This window comes from Passer montanus, unplaced genomic scaffold (genome assembly GCF_014805655.1).
Source record: "Passer montanus isolate IOZ18808 unplaced genomic scaffold, ASM1480565v1 scaffold10, whole genome shotgun sequence".
NCBI lineage: Eukaryota > Metazoa > Chordata > Aves > Passeriformes > Passeridae > Passer > Passer montanus.
The window spans coordinates 23,925,525-23,945,790 of record NW_024356505.1 but is presented as its reverse complement, the minus strand read 5'-3'; the positions used below and the strand labels follow the sequence as shown (position 1 = coordinate 23,945,790).

General features: G+C 37.6%; 1 protein-coding gene across 2 annotated transcripts in view; it reads left to right on the top strand.

Annotated features, from left to right (window-relative positions):
• Window positions 1-20,266, top strand: part of RSU1 (Ras suppressor protein 1) — a 103,737-nt gene that overhangs the window by 16,181 nt on the left and 67,290 nt on the right. The window contains exons 4-7 of one of the 2 annotated variants that reach the window (XM_039710546.1): window positions 5,698-5,818; window positions 9,451-9,569; window positions 11,043-11,125; window positions 11,397-11,511. In XM_039710546.1, coding sequence (XP_039566480.1) covers window positions 5,698-5,818; window positions 9,451-9,569; window positions 11,043-11,125; window positions 11,397-11,511 — 438 coding nt within the window. The remainder of the gene's footprint in view (window positions 1-5,697; window positions 5,819-9,450; window positions 9,570-11,042; window positions 11,126-11,396; window positions 11,512-20,266) is intronic. The other variant, XM_039710557.1, reaches the window with a different exon arrangement.

Sequence of the window (20,266 nt, the reverse complement as noted above, 5' to 3'; positions counted from 1 at the left end):
TTTATATCCGCTTTTATATATATATATATATATATATATATATATATCTTTATTTACACCATTCCCTAAGTATCAACACACAGATGATCTGACCTGTGTTCTTCAGCTTTTTGCATGGTGTGCCTCATGGTTTTGTTTTGGTTTTTTTTCTCTTGACTTAAATATAAGACAGCAAGTGTCTTGCCTGAACTGTGCACTTCTCACAAAGCAGTTACTGAAGATGAAGAAGCTGTGGTTGACCACAGTAATTCGAAAAGCTTGGCTAATACTTTGTTGTCTTCAAAATTATTTGCAGAAATGAAGTGTGTGTTTATATCTGCTTATATATATATATCTCCTTATTTACACCATTCCCTGATGCTGTTAAAAATGCTAAAAAGCATCAGATTTTTGTGAGCTATTTTGGTGTGGTTTCAGTTCTTTGCAGTTAGGTGATGTATTTTCAACATGGTAATCCCTTCCTAACCTCAGCCACTGGCTTCTAGTATTTCTCTCCAAACTCTGACCTTTTAAGGTCTCTTCTCAGAGAAGAACAGATTTGTCCTTTCTCTTCACTAGATGTCACTTGATTCCCAGTGTCTTTGCAGTCTTTCTTGTGCTCACTGTTCTTCTCCTTAGATTCTGGCTTCTAAATGAATACTGTTTATTGACAAATTGAGCTATACTATAATTTAAACATGTTCATAAGAACAGTTTAATATCTGAGGTGCTTTTGTGGATAATTGAAATAAACCCTGCTGGTTTCTGGGAAGAGCTGAAGATTAAGGAGACAAGTTTGTTTTTAATGTTTTTGGTATGAGGAAGATTAATATCTATCTTTGGAAGAGTGAAGGGAGGGCAAAAGGGGAAACTTGAACTACATAGTGTGTAAATTAAGTACTGTATGCTTCAGTTGGGATCAGGATTCTCTCCAGTTAGCTGCCAAATATGATATCAGCATGCCTATGAATATTTAAAATGAAAACTGTTGTGTTCTCCCTCTGCTAATTCCTCTTTTATTTTGGTGAAGCTGATTGCTTCTCTTTCTGTATAACAGAACCCTTGTCAAATTAATCTAAACATGACTCTAGCTCTGTGAGTACAGTTATATTGGATGCACAGAATGCATTATATATTTAGTATTCTAAATTCTTCCTCCCCCATGAAATGTGAGTAACATTTCAAGTCTTTATGACCTTTACACTAAGGGATCCTTACTCATGAAAGCTTCCTGTTGATGCTAACTGGATTAGCAAGTCCACAGAACTGGGTTTATTATATTGTACAGCCCTCAGGTTTTACTTTAGTCTGAAAAAGTGGATTCTTGCTTTTGGCAAGAAATATCTGCTTGGGATCCACAATGGACTGACTGGATTCTGAAAGGTCTGTATTGAGATCTCTTTACCCTGTATGACTCTTGACCAGCTTTCCAGTTGAACAGTTTAATGAGGAACTGGCATAATTGTATAAATCTCTCTTCTGTCAGGTACTGCTATTTTAATAGCTCTTTTGGATAAATATTCCCTTAGAACATGTAAAGGTTTGGAGTATTACTGAACATCATGTTCCTAGGTACTGCAAAATTACTTCATTAAGTAAAGAAACATTCTAAAAAAGCGAGGGATTGTGCAGCTATTAAAAGTTTGTAAGGATGTGATTGCCTAAGGAATTAATCTTACTTAAAAAAAAAATAAAATTCTTATTTCTCTTGATATCTGATTCAAAAAAACATTGACTTCAGTTGGAGGTTTTCTGTAGCCTTTGGGTCATATTTATTGAGGAGATTGCAAACCTATTCATGCACAATTTTTTGAATAATCAGGTATTACAGATAGCATTTTCCAAGTAGTAGTGGGACAATGTTTATTTTGAATATTCAGTGTTAAGGTTTAAATGAACTGAAATGCTTTGTGCAGTTTACGTGCTGTGTGCTCTTCTGATGGAGATTTAAATTTTTACTAAATCATTTCAGTTAATCAATTGGGTAATTTATTGACCCTTCTATGTTTTTTTTCTATCTGAAGTTCCTTATCTAAAATGCTTTTCTATTTTAGTTTTAAATTGTAAAGGAAATTTTGGTACAGATCTTTTTACCAAGAGTGTCTTCAGAGATGTTTAATTTAGAATCTTTACTAAACAAGCAAAAAGAAAAGCAGACTAGATTTCATCTTTTAGTTAACAGGAAGTAAAGACTTAATTCTGCAATCACCTGAGTTTGTTTTCTTTTGAAATTGTGAGGATTGCTATTGTTTACCAGGGCATCACAGATGTTTAAGAGAAATCATCTTGGTGACCATTTTCAGGAATAATGACTTTTTGAAGCCTGTGCATTTTCAGCTGTGTGAAGGGCCCTGCCACCACAGAAGGAATTGTATTGAGACCTGTGTGAATGGCAAAAGAGTTACTGAGTGGAACTAGAGGGAAAATGATGGACTTTGTTTTCTTCTTTTCTGTTTTCTGTGCTCTTTATCCTTAGTCAGAGGTTGAATATAGAAAAGAAGCTGGATTTGCCTGACAATTCTAGGTAGTGGTATGAGTACCTCTTGACTTCCTGCTTTGTGGGAAAAAGTTGCATCTGAGACGTGTGATTCCAGGCTGCTGTCACTGATCTGGATGTTTTTAGTGAGTTTCTCTTCAGGATCCAGCTGTACTGGATAAAAGGTCCTTCTAACCCAGTGCCTGGTCTCCAACTGGGGGCAACACCAGACCTCTAGTAAAGATCATGTCTAGTGTTGGCTTCTGGTTCTCAATGCTGAAAGAGAGTTAAGGCTCAGATCCAGGATCCTGTTAAGTGTGGAGTTACATAGGCATTGAATAGTAGCATTTAATCCTTCTTATCTGTATTTTGGAAATAATTTTGTTAACTTTTAACCAGCTGCTGGTTCTGTAGGAATAAAATGTAGTAACTTGCCTCAAGTAAACTTGATGAGAACTTGATGTTTTAGTGCCTAAAAGATTGCCACTAACTTCAGGGCAAAAAGAGCATAAATGCTTTGAAGTATAACAAGTTGCCAATCCTTATTTCCAAAAACATGAACAAAGTCCTCTAAATCCTTGTGGGCAGCCTATAGACCCTGTCTTTCACTGTCAACCAACCCTTGAAATCAAGGTGAAGTCTACAGCTGTCATAGTGAATCACTGTATGCAGTTTCCAGTATTGAACAAGGGGAAGCTGTTCTTGGTCTTGTGAAGTGAAACTTAATATGAATGGGGCTTCATGATGTGACTGAAGCTTCGCAGGAGAACGCAAAGGCACTGGGCTGCCAAATTTTCCCAGCGTTTGCTGAGGGGGAGTTGTTAATGACACTGGGCAGCAGATGGGCTTAGGAGAGTTGTTAAGACACTGCGGATGGTACTGTAAATACGTGGGTGAATAGAACCAGGATGCTGACAGTTCACTCTCACAGCTCATCCTGAGAAGGAGACTCGAATGGAATTCAGCATTGCCAGAACATGAATGTCTCGGGATTTGGCAGTCAGCAGGCTGCCAAACGTATCTGGGAAGAGTTTTCCAACACAGTAGTGGAATGGTAGTGGGGTCATGTAAAGTTCAAAACAGAGAGCGTGGTATGCCTAGTCAGCCTTGCTTCACCACCAGTGGTCTTCTGACCTGAAGCTACTGATCCTGTGCAGTTTAGCTACAAGATCAGTACAGGAGTTAAATTCAGTCTTCTGATTTTCATTGAATGTAAGAGAGCATTTATTTATATTACAAATGTATTTGAATTGTTGAACCAGAAAATAAGCTATTGCAGGAAAAAGTCCTCTCTTCCCTACCACAAGCCGGGTGTTGACCTACTCTTCTGTTCTTCCTTCTCATGAAATGCCTCCAGGCATTCCATCCAAACCAAAAAGTACAGTTTTGGATTGGGGCTTTTCATTTCGATTTAACAGGGTAAGACACAAAATCATTTAATTTAAATCCTTTGCTAAATATTTAGCCTTTTTCTCATCTCAGCCTGCTTAGCAATGCAGCTTTTAGTATATCTTGAAGAAAACAATGATATAAAGTATCCTAAGTGTCATTCGCAACATGAAATACAGTATGTGGGGATTAAACAGATGTATCAGGAGACAGTGTTATATCTGTATTGGTCTTTCTATTATTAAAGCTTTGACTAAACTAAAACCTGTATTTTCTAGTACTTCTTATTCCTAGTATTCATAAATGTGGTATGTGAGAAGATCAGAAACATGATTTGCCTGTCTGTTGCATCTCATCAAAGTCAAATTATGAAGTCTAATTTCTGAAAGGAAAATATTTTAATACTGGTAATTACTTTTCTGGTGAAATATTGACGTTGGAAACAGCTGAATGATGCCAATTAAAATCCTCAGTTAACTTCTGTTAGGGAATAATTTAAAATAACAGTAGTAGTGAAATACCCTTTGGTTTGTGAATGCACATAATTCTCACTATCATTGAATGACAGATAAGTATGGACCAGTTGGAAAATACCTCTAAGGGAGGTCTTTTAAATGTTCAGATTTGCCTTAATGACTTTATATAAAAGTCTGCTAAAAACCTCCTGCAATGAATATGGCCCTCAACAGTAATATTTATGTAGTGTAATTAGAGTCTTTGTTAGGCATCCCATTATTGTTCACATTGTAATTAGACTTATAATCTAGTAAATGTGACATACTGCAATGTTCCACTTTGTAAACATTATTGACTCCATTTTAAGACTGAGATTGCCTCATACCAACAAATAAAAACAAATCATGGCCTCATAAAACCTTCTAAATATTTAGATGAGCACTTTGTGGATTTCTGATGCAAAATTGAGACTGAACCAAGGTGAATATTGAGCACAGGTGCAAGCTTCAGAGCAGGTGACTTGCCAACCTTCTTTACACCTCAGCTGGCTGCTTAAATCTCACTCAGTTTGAGGGAAGAAGAATTGCAAATCTGAATAGCTTTTTAACCTCATTAGCACAGTCGTTGATATTGTGTTTCTGCCTTAGAGTTCATGTTTCTAGGTAGTAACAACCAGCTATTGATCTGTTGGTAATCCACTGTAGCCATGTATGTGTATTGATTAGTTGGTTTATTGCTCATGGGAGGTAACTGAAAATGGGATTGGCTAAACAGTTCTTTTAGGGCTGAATTTATTTTTTTTTTTGTAAATTTTGTTGTTTCTTAAATGACCAAGAATTTGGATACCGAATAGCAGTAAGCAGTAAGCAGACTGGGCCATAGCTAAAAATCAGGGATTACTTTGTATTAGTTGTTAAGGACCTTTAGTACAGCTGCTGTCTTGGTGTAACTACTTGTATCATTAATGTTTTCTCCACTCAAATAATGTCATGATCCAAGTCTCTCAGGCTCTGCTCTTTTGAGACCTCTGTGTGCTACATGAATTGAGAGGACAGCGTGCTTCTCTTAGTCTGTAAGAGCACTTGTCCTTGTCTCTCTCTCTCTCTCTTGCTCTCTCCCTCTCTCCCTCTCTCCCTCTGCAGTGGTCTTTGTTAGTCAAAATATCTTACAGTTCTGGTAGTAATTTTTGAAGAGTACAAAATGAGTGCTCTCAGCAATGAGAACAGCTTCCAGATAGGAGGCTGTTTGGATAGAAACTTTGCTTTTATTGGAATAATGGGATGCTTTCTGTGCTGCAGTCACTGTACAAACAGTGCAAACGCCAGGTGCTGGTAAAGCATCTGTAGTCTGGGTAGCTTGCCCTAATTGCAGTCTCTTACTGTGAAAACTTTCCACAGCTGTGCCAGCAAACATCGCAGACCTGAGAAACATAGAAGTGCTCAACTTTTTCAACAACCAGATTGAGGAGCTGCCTACACAGATAAGCAGCCTTCAGAAGCTCAAACACCTGAACCTTGGGTGCGTATCTTAATGCAAAACTTTCCTGTAATAGAGGTGTTACCAAATGGCGTCGCAACTGAACCTGTAACTTCTTATTTTTTGATAGTAATAAAGTTTGTTATTGAAAGTGGCTTTGAGGCTAACCTGGGACATATGGCTTCAGAGTGTTCAGTTAATGTCCTGGATAATCAGAAACATAAATGATCAGTCACTTATTCTGGTAACCATTTAAGGACAGCAGCAACTCATATTCCTCAAATACTGAAGTCAAACTGAACAATTACTGACTTTTACTTCTGTAGCAACTGCCTCTTAATTCTGTGGTTACTGCATAAGAATCAAGCTCTGTTCTGATTTAAAAAAACATTCATGTTAATTTAGGACTTCAATTCCAAATTTTTGAATTCATGTGTATAGACATTTCAGTTTATATGAAACCTGTAAAAGAAGCAGCATGTATTAGGTGTTGTGTGCATTTAGTTCAAAGAGCTGGTATTGACTGAATTTGTGCCAGGGTTATGTTAAGTGTTCAGATTCTATATTCTGGTAGAACTGGTGATACTTTATAATAACTACAGTTGCAGAGGGCTTTCTTGAATTATTAAGAAAACAAATGTGAAGCATTAGATCATCTTAAAATTAAATGGGCATATTAAAGTATAACTATGTAGGAAAGCATTGATAGGCCGAAGCTTTAGCATTATAGGCTTCTCATAGAAAGAATGTTTATAAATTCTACTTCTGAACACATTAAACGGAGTATTTTTTTACTCTTCCAAATACCAGATGATTTTGGCTAAGCTCTGTGTATTCTGCTCTAGATACTTTCATAAAGTGCTGATAATTGAATTGCGTGGAATGCAACTGTTGGAATGCCAATAGACATTTTAATGATGATCTGTCTTCCCTGGTCTTTTTTTTTTTGTCACAGTAGATCTCTAGCTTTCCTTAATATCTGTTCCAACCTCTGAATTGCTTTTCAGAGCAAATATTAATTAAGAATCCTGATTCTTTGTATTTTGGGGGTTAGAGCCATGTTTTTGGAATGTAATATAGAGGTGTTGCAGTGCATGAAGGAAGAAGTTGTGCACTTCCTATGGATTAAAGCGATGACCACTGTTAATATAGGTCAGATGGTAGTTTGCATTAATGAAAAAATGTCGTGCAAAAGACCACTTGGTGTTTGGAACAACAAACATTCAGGTCTGGAACCATATTTGCCACCTTCATGAATCATATGGCCTAAAATTTTAGAGATTAAACACTCTTCCATCTTAATCCCATCCTTACACATGGTCTTCAGGCACCCAGTCTTAGCTTTGCAAAATGGGTTCTACTTTGGACATCCTTGGAGTCAGTGACAAGGAAACTTTTTTGCTCTGGTAGGTTTTTCAGGAGACAAGGCAGCCTAGAAACCCTCTTGTCATCTGTGGTGTGTGTGTTAGAGGGCTTCAGAAGAGCCCCTTAGGGGAGAGGGGCTTGAATAAGAGTGCAAAAGACCACTTGGTGTTTGGAACAAGAAACATTCAGGTCTGGAACCATATTTGCCACCTTCATGAATCATATGGCCTAAAATTTTAGAGATTAAACACTCTTCCATCTTAATCCCATCCTTACACATGGTCTTCAGGCACAAGATTTACCACCCAGTCTTAGCTTTGCAAAATTCTTTGGAATTTGGGTTCTACTTTGGACATCCTTGGAGTCAGTGACAAGGAAACTTTTTTGCTCTGGTAGGTTTTTCAGGAGACAAGGCAGCCTAGAAACCCTCTTGTCATCTGTGGTGTGTGTGTTAGAGGGCTTCAGAAGAGCCCCTTAGGGGAGAGGGGCTTGAATAAGAGCAGAGATTATTTTGGGAGGGTTTTGGCATGGAAGGGTCAAGTGGTGTGGGAAGAGAAAAGGTGTACTGCTGCACAGAAAGCTTAAAATGTAACGTTTGGAAGGTAGGTAAGGCACAAGCTCAGTGTTTGAACTTCTGCAGGGATGAATAGTGCTGGGCAGCAACTTTGAGCTGGTTCTCTGTCCCTGCCAAAGAATAGATACCATTCTGCCTCTTGTCAGTGGGGAGAACATTCTTTCCCTCTCTTCCTTGCATGCAAAAGGCAAGGCTGTTAGGGCAGCTTGGTAAAAAAACCCTTTCACTAGTAGAAAACAAGCTGCTGTCTTTAGTCCTGTTTTATAGAAAGACCAGTTTTTAAAACAGTGAAAATTGTGCATTAGCAATAGTAAAGAATGCCTTTCTGTGTTTTAAATGCTAATACAACAGCAGCAATACGAGTTGTATGCCTGTGATGGGACTTCTTACCAAGGCTGAGGAGGAAGGATTTTGTCTAGATTTAGCTACAGAGCTGATGTCTACAGGTTCTTGTTTTGTTGGGACTGGCTTATGCAAAAAGGGGTAAGGAAAGGTGAGGTTATTTTCTGAGATCGTGAAAGAAATGGTATATGTGCTTCTCCTGACCTTGCTCACATGGTTATGTGATCTTTCTTATTTTTGGTTGTGCAGCTTTGTCAGTACTTCGACTAGAGTTTTTATAGTTTTAAGTGTTAGATATTTATACATTCACATAACATCTCCTCTTGACTTCAGTGACTGCTGCTTATCACTTTTGCATCAAAATAGTCAAATTCAGAGTATGTTTAGGGACAACATCTGAAAGGTTATGTTTGTTTCCAGTCTTCACATGAGAAAAAATAAATTTGCTGTACATGCAATAGGAACAGTATGAATAAGAAGCTGGTAGGTAGTTTTTTTGAACGGCCATACATGAACAGTTCATACACAAACAGGTTCTGTGAAGATATCTCCAACCATGTGCCTGCCTTCATTGTTGCAGCAGCTCTAGAGATTATCTGGATCACCCTGTTCAAACTCTTGGAGTCATAGAAAAGTTACCATTTTCTCTATCTTGTCTGATCCAGGTTATGAGAGAAATCTCTTCCTTCTGTTGCATGTCCTCATGTTGTTCTGTCTGTTACCAGTGGGAACTGCTGTCCTAAACCCTCTTAAGAATGGCTGATTGAGCTATATTTAGATTAAGCTTTATCAGTCACAGGACTGACATTATATTTACTTCATGCTCCTTGTGCATCAATAGTTGTGTAGTGACACAGATTTGCTGTTCTTAGGAAGAGGTTTGAGCAGCAGTTATCAATGAACATAAATCCTGTGCACTTGAGGTGTTCCCCTCTGTATTTGGTATCATGGTGAAGAATTACATGGCAGAATGAAAAATGGTCAGCAAACATGATGTGCAAAAGGGTGATTTGTAGTTTAGCTGGAAGTCATCTACCAAGGATCAGCTTTCTCCATGGAGTGCTGTCAAAGCTGAGCATGGCATTGTGGCACCTCTGTCCCTTGTGCTTTGTTTTGGGTGTGGCTGCTGATTGACATAACAGACAGGATCCCCTGAGAGTGTGTAAGTTTTGAGTATATTTGTGGGAATGAGAGGTTATAAAAAGGTCTGCTTTGCAAAAGACTTGCTAAGTATCTTGGAGTATCCAAGCCTTTTCAAAACAAGAGGAAATCTTGGCATATATTAAATTTTTTAAGGGAGGAAAAAACCAAACAAAACCCTTGTGACCTGTATTATTCCTGTTAGGTGAAGTGAATACTGATGTCATATTCTTTTTTTTCCTTTTACTTACAGCATGAACAGGTTAAACACCTTGCCAAGGGGATTTGGCTCTCTACCAGCACTAGAAGTTCTTGACTTGACTTACAACAACTTAAATGAAAATTCCCTACCAGGAAACTTCTTCTATCTAAGTAAGAAACTTTTCTAAAACCTCTACAAATCTTCAGGATATGGTGCTTTGCTCTTTGCAGTTGAAATTTATGTGATGCAGACCAAAATACAAATACAGATTTTTTTTCCCAATATTTATGTTTTTCTTTTAATATATCTTGAATATTTCTGCATAGCATGGCAATATTTATCACTGATATACTGTCATCTGACACCTTTGGACACGAGCAGACTTGCTTAGTAATGGTATATTAGTTTTCTTCTGAGTAATGCTTCCTTGGGTCCCATACTCAGTTAAAACATCATGGAGGGTTGCAAGCCTCAGGGAAAAGTGAACCATTTTGCAACACAACTGTTGTTTGTTGAGTCTGAAAACAAATGTATTCTTGATAGTTCATTACTAAAATGGTTTTAACAGTATGTGGGTGTTGAGGTGTCCAGTACATTAAAACATATGCTAAGGTTACAAAGCTTGGCAGAGGAATAGTAGAGCTAAGCTGACCTTTGCATATGTTAAAAATATATACCCAGAGGGTTGACAGAAAGGTATTGTAATGCATATGTGCAAAAGGGCTGCATTATGGTTGCCTAAGCAACTTGAATTCTGGCACTTTCTGGATGTCAGTGATTCTGCTTTTCTGTGTACTATGCTGAAGTGGCTTCAGGATCAGTGCATTCAGCATCAAAGTGACAGGCGAGGGGAGAGGAGGAGTGCTGCTCTCTGAGGGGTGTTGTGATTGTTACCTGGCACAGGGAAATCTTTAAGTCAGCATTATTAAAAATGGTCACATTTAGTGAAATGAGAAGAGGAGGAGTGAACTACGTAAGACAAATGGGATCTCCTCTGGTGAGGAGAGGTTTTGCTGATCTGACCACCTTCTCTCCTGCTGCACCTGACATTTCTTTGTGAGTCTCCATTTTAATTCCTTTTTTCAACTGTCATGTATACTTGTTCAGTAATAGCAAGCTGCATAGTTGTGCTGGATCATGTTTTTTTATTAATTTCATTGAGACTTGGCATGGAAATTACAAATTATACCATTGGAGTCTTCTCTATTCCATTTCAGATCTCTTTTCCAATGTGATTTCTATAGAGCTTAACATAGTTTTATATTTGTTGAAAAAACTCAGAAATTTTTTAATGTCTGTTTCGGATGCAAATTGATGTAATAAATAAGAATCAGGGGTAATAAAGAGTAATGACTGCATTCTCATATCTGAGCATTCTGCCAGAATCTGCCAGAGTCTACTGTTGCAGAAATTGTTAATTGTGCTAGTCCTTTTGAATATAGATGTTTTCCTGAACTCACCAACAATATAATAAGCCAGTAAATCTAAGTTTGACCTGCTTGTTATTATTGTGAGCCCTGGGTATGTCAAAGGCTTTTCACCAAGTCAGGGTTATTAATCAAACCTGACTCCTTTTTATCGATTAGACCTCAAATGGTTGGGTTATATGCCACCCTGTTTATATATTGCTATTTAATTTGCAGCCACCCTTCGTGCACTCTATCTAAGTGACAACGATTTTGAAATGCTGCCGCCAGATATTGGGAAGCTCACAAAGTTGCAGATAGTAAGTAATTTATCTAAATTCTTGGAAAATCAATTCACTTTTGCAACACTTGTAGGAATGGAATCCAGTCAATTTGAGGAGTAGTAGGGTAGGTTTGCAGGAATAGACCACTAGACCTGGAACTGTTTCTTGTTTACCAGAAGACACTTGTAAATAAATTGGAAGAATTGAGCATTCAGGGGAAGGTTAGGGGTAGAGGGAGTAGAGCTCTGTTTTGGGCTGCCTTATGGTAACTGAAAATCATTCTGACTGAATTTATATTTGCTCTTAGCTGAGTCTTAGAGACAATGACCTGGTATCACTGCCTAAAGAAATTGGTGAGCTCACCCAGCTTAAGGAACTGCATATCCAGGGAAACCGTCTTACTGTGCTGCCCCCAGAACTGGGTAAGATTATGGATGATCATTTATTTATTTGACTAATAATGATAATGATGAACTGTATTTCCTCTGAAATGATTATGCTTAAGTCATCGTATATGCTAATACTTACTTTCCCCTGAGAAAAACTCACACTCCTCCACTGCACTCCTGGATATGCAGGAGGAGCCAGAAGATGACATATGTTTTGTTTTATTATGTTACTGCATGTTGCATTTTTCTTGAGTGTTAGTACACCTGATCATCAATTTGTATATAGCACCTTACGTTATATAATGTATCATAAATACTGGGTCAGCAAACCCATTCTTATCTTTCACTGGGTTTTGATAACACTATTTAGATTAGCCAAAATTATATTAAACAAAAATGACAATAGCATAAGTCGCTTCTTAGTGACTGTGCCTATACAAAGTGGAAGTTTGATCAACTAGAGTGAAATATAGCTAAATGGGAGGATTTTTTTGTTTTTCAATTTGATAGCTTTTCTTAGGGAGCTGACAGCTCTTTTACTTAAAGCAGTTGGAGCTGGTTGATGTAATTTGACTTCGTGATACTGTACATTTTAATACAGTTATAGGTGGCTTCTTTCAGTCTCTGAAGTAGGAGGAGTTCTTCGAAACTTAAGTATTGATTTTGCTGAATTTGCATTGCAGTACTCCATTTTATATGAAGGGCATGGTTGCTGCTTGCCCCAAGCCAGAAATTGGTTTCTAATCTCAAAATTCTAAAAAATATTTTCATTGGGAATAATGTAGTTGTGTCAGTTACCTGTTTTTGAAAGCTTTTGGGCAAGCTTCTTTGTATCTATTGGTACCTTCCACATAATACTTCCCAAAACTCAGAAGGATAGGGACAGAAATAAGCATGATAAAGTAAAATTACTTGTTTTCATAAGAACTTGCTTTGACCCATTGACCCTTTAATGTATTTATTGTGACAGTATATGCAATGAATGCTTTTTGTTTTGTAGAACAATGTGCTTTGCTTTTGTGAATTGGAGAAGGTATTTGTTTGACTCTTATTTGTTTGCCCAGTATGGGGGTTTTTGACTTTTTCCCATATCACTAGTGGATGAAGTTGCTCTTTTTTCCTTCAATTTCAGATGTTTATGTCTTGACACAGGTATTCTTTCCTTAGGTTTTCATCAAAGTTGTATTTATTTATCAATCCTTGCAACAGCAACATTTCAGAAGTATGTGGTGTCTGTAAATGTACTTTTCTGTAGCTTCCTAAATTATAGCTTTTGGGGTTTTTTCAGAATGTGGAAGATGAATAGAGCACCAAGTCTAACCACCTTCTTTGGCTAATTAAATATTCTAAACATGCTGCTGCCTTACAAGCATAGCAACAAATCCCCATTAAATGGGTTTACTATCAAAATCCATCCCAAATGGAAATGTTTGAAATAAAATCCTCAATATTTATTTTGTATTAAACTGCAAAATTCAGGATGGCTAAGGCATTTCTTCTAGTCTAAGCATTTCTTTGCATTTTCGACCAATATCAGTCTGGTAAAAAAAGGACTTGTAGTTTTGCCCCAGTTGATAAAGGTGAGGTTCGCTGACAGAGTTAAGTCCTTGTTGCCTCTGTTCTTTGTTACTCAAAAGGTATTTTGTAAATTGTACTCTTCTTTTCACGTGTTAATTGATCAGTGTTTCATTTTGCAGTCTTACTCAAGATCCTCATTTGTGATCGGTTGCCATCATTTCTGTTGTGATCTGTGCCATGGATAATGCTAGAATCATCTCAAATTTTTAACATAGATTATGGCCTGTATTTCCAGAGAACATTACACTGAAGTCTACATTAGTAATTAGTGCTACTTGCAGGCATGTTTGCTGTGGAAAACAATGTTCTGCTTGTTTATTAAACATTTGGGCACATGTGTAGGGATTGGAACACCAGACTAGGGTTTGGAAGACTTGTTTGAGGTCAGGGAATAGGCTATAGGCAAGAGTGAATCTCTGCAGTCCTGGTTTTCCTTCTGTAAACAGGGCAGTTGAGAGAAGCACCCTTTGGAGACAATTTTAAAGTCTGACAGTGAAAGGTGGCATGAGAGGGTTACAACCTACTGCATGGACTGCTAATGCCATAGTCACCATCTGAGGGAGAATGAACTTTGTCTGCTGTCCGAGTTCTCCCTCCTAAATTTTTAAAATTGAATTATAATGTACTCAGAACTATCCAAATACTTCTTGGTGTGCGTTTTGGATAAATAGCTTTTCGGTGAGCTGGTCCTATTTGCATTAATTGGAGCTGCTCCTGTTCCATTCAAAGTAAACAATCTTTTCTCTCTCATTATCACTTTCATAATTAAAGGTGCTGAAGGCTTTTGACTGGCTTAGTTCAGGCTCTGGTGGACAGCAGTGAGTCATTGGATGTTCATTTACCATGGAGAAGGCACAATTGAGTGATGAGAAGGATCTATGTGTTACATTAAACTGTTTCTTAAAGGTAATGTAAATAAATGCAGAAGGAGGAATGAGGAATAGGGTATGAAAAAGGCCACAGACAGGCCTTGGGGTCACAGCTTTGGAGTGAACATACCAATAAATAACCTCCTACAGTCAGCCTGTAATGTCACCTGATGTGATTGAGGTGGCACCAGTACAGGGCTGGGGGAGATGGCTATTATCCTCTGTTGTGTTTAGCAGAGAATTCCTACTGCTAATTTAAGAAAAAATATTCTTGCCCAGGATGAAATTAAAGGACTGAAAGACTGCATTGGTCCCTGGGTGAGGTGCTTTTCTGTAAATACAGTACATGTGAGTGATGAACACAGGAAATGGCCAGGAATAGGTGGGTGGAATTTGCAGCTTGTTTTTATCATTTGTCTCTCAAAACTCCATTCATGAGAAATGGTGGTGGGCAGTCATATATAAACTTTAAAGAGGCGCTGGCATTTTTTTCCCCAGCATTTAAAAGGTTATGTGCTGCATTGCGAGACAAATAAATCATGATTCACTGCAACAACAGAGTTGCAGTCAGTTATATAAATTGCCAAGGAGGCACTAAATCTGTCGCTTTGTGTGTTCTGACCATTGAACAATAAGAACGGTTTGAAAAGAAAGTAAACTAGAAACAAAATAAATAAAATGGTAGGTGCAATTAGTCACATCAGTAATGGTGCATTAATTTCATTATTTGTTCATCTGGGTGGACCCATATGTGCCAAATAAAAGATTTACTCAGGAGAATCAGGAGTGTAAGAGTAGTACATGGTGCAGGGTACTCACCAAGATGTAGCTAAATAACCACCCAGAGAATGTAACTAGCTCATCTGTATGTTTGCATTTCTGATGTGAAAACGAATGGTGTGATTTTTAAACCCCAGATTCTGATGTTGCCTGGGTGCACTACCTTGCTGCTAACACATGCATGCACACACGTGTTTTAGTCATGGTTATGCATGTGGAAGAACAGTGATTTCTAAGAATACGTTCCCAATTACCATGCTCTTTTTGCAAAATTGAATTTGACATCAACTGCTCATAAGTTGCTGTTCAATACTGTTCTAGTTTATCAAGTGATTTCCTGAGGTGAAGAGAGGCACTATCAAAATTATAACGTTAGTCCATAGTGGAAAAGTAGAAAATTCAAGCCAAGTAGTCATGTTCCTTTTTAAGAAGCATGCAACATTTTGTAAATTTAATTTGTGTATCAGAATAACCAAGTAATTCTTTAATAAATTTTTGGTTTTGAACAGCTAAATTATCATTTGTGGATAAAGGATTTGCTTTAAATACAAAGTTCAAGGAACTGTGCTAAAAAGCATCAATATTTCCATCAAGGAAAAGGAAGACCTTTTAAAATTTAGGCTTTTGAAATTACTCTAGAATTTGTGAATTCATATTATATTACGCAAAGTAGTACCTGCAGTTGTTTGTTCAAGTAAATATTAATCGAAATAGCCATTTACTTAGGTAATTATAACAGGCATGTGCAAACATAAGAATCACTTACTTTACAAAAGATATTTCTTTTCCAAATGTTGGAAACTTTCCACTAGTTGACGTAAATGCCAAACTTTTCTTATTTTAGTATAAGCTGTCACTGCACCCTGCTTGTGTCACACCTGCAATACAGGTCATTTATTGGTGCTTGTTGGAAGCCTGAACAGCAGGGCTCTTTGGACAACCCTTCTGAACACTGGAACAACTAATTGATACCTTACAATTTCAAAAAAATACATGTTTCTAATTTTGAAACTAAGGTAAAGGTGGATAAACACAAGGACTTGTTTTCTGGGACTTCTGATGTAGCAGTTATCAGTCAAGAAACAATAAAAAACATGTAAGTAACAAGATAGGTTATGGAGAGATTATTTATATAGAAACCTTCTTTGAAAATCTGCATATTCTAATTATGTTTCTCGTTTAAGGTTTAAGTCAAAGAAAAAAGAAAAAAAAAAGTCAAAAACCACTAGACCCTACACCCCACCACTTGTTATGTAGTTAGAAACCAGGCTGAATGCAAAGTACTTGATGGACACTGCTGTAATTCTTGCCAAACTTTATAAGACTCAGATTTGATCTTACATTAGTTTTTAAAATATGTAAGTTCTACAGTCACTTCTCAGATGACTGCAGTGTGTGTGAGGGTTCTCCTCATGTTGGCTGTATTCTAAGTACCATCAAGATAATAATGATGTTTCTGTCAGCAGATACTTCGTCTGTTGTGTCAGAGCTGTAGTAGGTAAGAGTACTGTAATTAGAGCCAATCTGAGCAAAGGTTACATTTGTCCTTATATTTGGTTCATTTTATGTGTTTCATAGTACTTGAAGGTGGTTTCGCTCTTCTGAGTACTTGGCAACCTGTGTTTGAATGGAAGTTTCAAAGGTGGAAATGCAGGGCAAAAGCAATACAGTGAGTCTTTTTTTGAAGTAATTTTTTTAAATTAACTAGATTTTGGTCTGATAGGGACCCTTCAAAGAGAGAATGCTCTGTTGAATTCCCATGTAATTGAGAATCTCAGGGGAGTTTCTGATGCTGGAAAAAATGTGCAATATATTTCAAAATAAATTGGGATGCTGATCCTCTAAGCCTGTAATACTTCCTGTGCCATTAAAATGTCTTTGATGTTAAACGACTTTGACATCACGTTAATTTCCTTTGTTCCCAAAGCCATCTGCTGTGTAGTGTGTTTCTTGGGTTTCTTCACTGGGAACATTTAGTGGTGACTGTTGGTCTGCCCCTTGGGATCCCAGTCAGCACTGGACATTTGTTACACAGAGCAGTGAAGGAAATGGTATTTCCAGCACAACATGTCACCTTCCAAAGAAAGAAATCAGTGAAACTTCACAGTACTTGTAGGTCTTCTAGTAAATGGTCTTGCTCTTACCTGAGGAATGTGGGAGAAATTAATTTAATCAAGATGTAAGTAATAAATAAATAATTTTAGAATGTGTCTTTAAAAATACATTTTGAAAGTACATTTTGAATTAATTTCTTGGATTTTTCTTGAAGTGCTTGTCCTGCCTTTCCTCTTAGCTACCAAGACAATGGCACCAGCTGGGCTGGTTGCCCTGGTACCTGAGAGCTGTGTTTGGAGTTCAGCTCTTGAAACAGCCTGATTTGTCATGTGGCAGTGCAAGCCATTAGCAGAGTGTTGTTAGGTGAGAGGAGTACCTTTTGTGCTGCATTGAGTGATTTGTCATGTGGCAGTGCAAGCCATTAGCAGAGTGTTGTTAGGTGAGGAATACCTTGTGTGCTGCATTGAATAAGTTCCTGTTTTATGACTTTCATATGTGGATATTATTATTATTTACTCTTTCTACTACTTCTCCTGTAAGGTCTGGTTTGTTGTGTATTGTGATGGTAGAAGTTTCCAGGCTCTCTCCGTTCCCAGGGAGTTAACCTGAATATGGAAATGTGAGTTTGCCCAGCCAGGTTAGGGCTGTAATCTGTCTGTATTTAATACCTGAAGTGTGGGTTAAGGTGGTAGTTCAGCATTTCATCAATCCTCTTCTCTTTCCCAGGCTTCGTCTTCAGTGCTGACACATTCTGAAGTGTCAGACTTTCCATTACACTTTGGTATAAAGATTCTGGCTGGCCTTTGCTTTGATGCTGGAATTTTGTATAAACATCTCAGGACTACTTTCACTTTGTTTTAAACTCTCTCCTATGAAACATGCTGGAGGGTAAAATTTTCTTCCCATACAATTGTAATAGCTGTAGCTGAGGCAATACCAGTTTGCTCTGTAACACTTCACATTTACATCAAGGGTAAAGAATACAAGATTTGGTTGGTCTGCTTTTACTTGATTTATTTCAGCTATGTTCCTCTTACTAAGAGTTGAAGCAAATGGAGTAGCTACTGTGGGATCACAGTATGATCAGACTACTTAACCTATGAAAGTGAAGAGTGAGAGAACACTTGGCTGCTGATCCTCACTCACTCCATGGGAAGAAAAGAAAAGCAGAGGTGATCTTTCTCCCTTGTAGATGGGCAGAGGCAGCAGCCGTGTTTTAGAAATAAGTCAGCTTAGTTCAGCTTGGAAGAATGTATTTTGACAGTGATGAACCATTAGAACAAGACACAACTGGCAGAATCTCCATCTCCTTACGTTTTTCAGACCAGATGTTTTTCTTTTTGAAATGTATTTGTAAGCTCTTCAGTTATTGAACTGACACAGATTTACTGTTGCACATATTCAGGTCAATGCTGAAGCTGGGGTCTCATCTCTGAACTCATTGTTGTAAATCATCATGTACATCTAAGAAGTTGTAAGAATAACATGTGATGTTGCAAAACCTGTTTTCACTCCCTGAAAGTAATTGTAAAACTGAGGATGGATTTTGGCCTCAGTGTTTGACTTTCAGATTGCTCCCTCAGCCTTCTCTTACCCTGGGACTCCCTATCTAACACTCACAGGGGAGATTGCAGGCATTCCCATCTGTGTGGGTAGGAGAGGAGCCAGGGGAAGAGTGCTTCTGTGTGATGGATGCTCTGGGGTATCTTGTTTATTTGCATGTACTGAATCTGATTTCATGTTATCTGAGACTTGAACCTTTTCCCATGTTATGTAGAACTACCACAAATGCTATTTCAGGGTTCTCTGAAGTGTTGGTGACTTGAATTGCTCCTGTTAGACCTTCTTCAGTGTAAGGGTGTAGGGGTGAGAGGGCAGAAGTGTTGCTGAGAATCTTTTGGAGGCATTTCAGTCTAGTTTTAGATTTACTAAACTTAGTTGTTCTCTCTTAGTGCATAGGAGCTCATCAGTAAGCAAATTAGTATTTTTGACATATGCTGTGGAGATGTAGATTTCTTTATCATTCTGAATATTGCTGTGAATATTTCTGCCAGTTCCAAAGAGATTGAGTCACAAAGCAAGAAGACTTTGCTCTTTGTTGTCTTACTGCTCCTTTATAAACACTGTTTAAATCTACTGTCTTCTGTTACTAATCCTTCAAAATGCTATGTTTTCAAAGCAGAAATGATCTTACCTGTTTATAGGAATGGTATGATTTACTGATGCACAGCCTTACATGTGCTTAAGATTGGGGTAAAATCATTGTCTTTTGATAATACTTTGTGGCATAGAAATAAGTATATATTTTTGCTTTTTTTACATAGCTATTGAAACATCATTCACAATTAATTGCTTTGGTATCCTTTTCATGACATAATAGTCATTATATTTCTTCTAAACCCACACTTTAAACAATCTCTCTCTCTCTCTATTGAGACAAAGCAAATGCCACAAAAGTAATAAAAATTATAAGCCCTGTAGTGTAAAGCAAATCTAAAACAAGCCAGGACAGACATATTTTTACGTACAACCTAAGTTTAAATTTAGTGCAGTGGATTGATCCCTTACTTAGCATTTAATAAAACAGGATTCAAAGGTATTTATATCTAAATAAATTACTAAAACTAATTTTGTTCTTCCTGTTATATGTACGACAGAGAGTAAGACCTTTGTGTTGTAAAGGGAAAGAACGTTTGAATTGCAGTCTTAAGAGGAATTGCTAAAAGGGATGTGTTACAGCTTGAGGACTCTCCTTGAGGTCAGTGAAGAAGAGTCTAGGCTGGGAGGGGAGTCAGAGTATCAACAGGGCACAGATATGAAACTCAACAGTATACAAGCTAAAAATTACATCCATTGATTTTAATGAAGCTCCAGTGGGGATGAATTTAAACCATTACAAAGAAGCGTTGATCTGGCATTTTACAGCTAGGATCATGTTTCTTGTGCTGAATGCCAATGTTCAGTTCTCAAATGTCAGAGTTGTTTAATTACTTAATTTCACCTTTTAATTTTTGGTAGTATTCAAAGTGTTGCCAGGGGGCATTCAAGTGAAAAGGACAAGCCAGGTGTGTGTTCATTCTGTTTCCTTTTGTATGTATTGAAGTAATGCCTATCTACACTAGTCTGTATTTCCAATATACATCCATTGGGTAAATATTACACACTTTATATATCATACGTCACAAGAGGATGAGGGGCTTGTAGCTGTGTATGTAAGGGATGCTTGCAGGCTAGGTCTAATGGACAGAAGTAGCCTAGGAGGTCTGAAGGCACCCTTGGCCGAAGTGCTGGGTGGTATTATTATTGGCTCTGCCACTCTCATCAAACACCACTGTGGGAGGCAACATATGATTTTCTATTCTAAGCTCTTTTCTGACCATTGGAGGCATTTAAGTAAAACATGAATGTTCTCACAAACCACTTTTTATTTCAACAGAACTGCAGGAAAATAAGAAACATTAATGATAATGTTTTAGCTCAAGTGCAGGATAGATCCCTTGAGATAG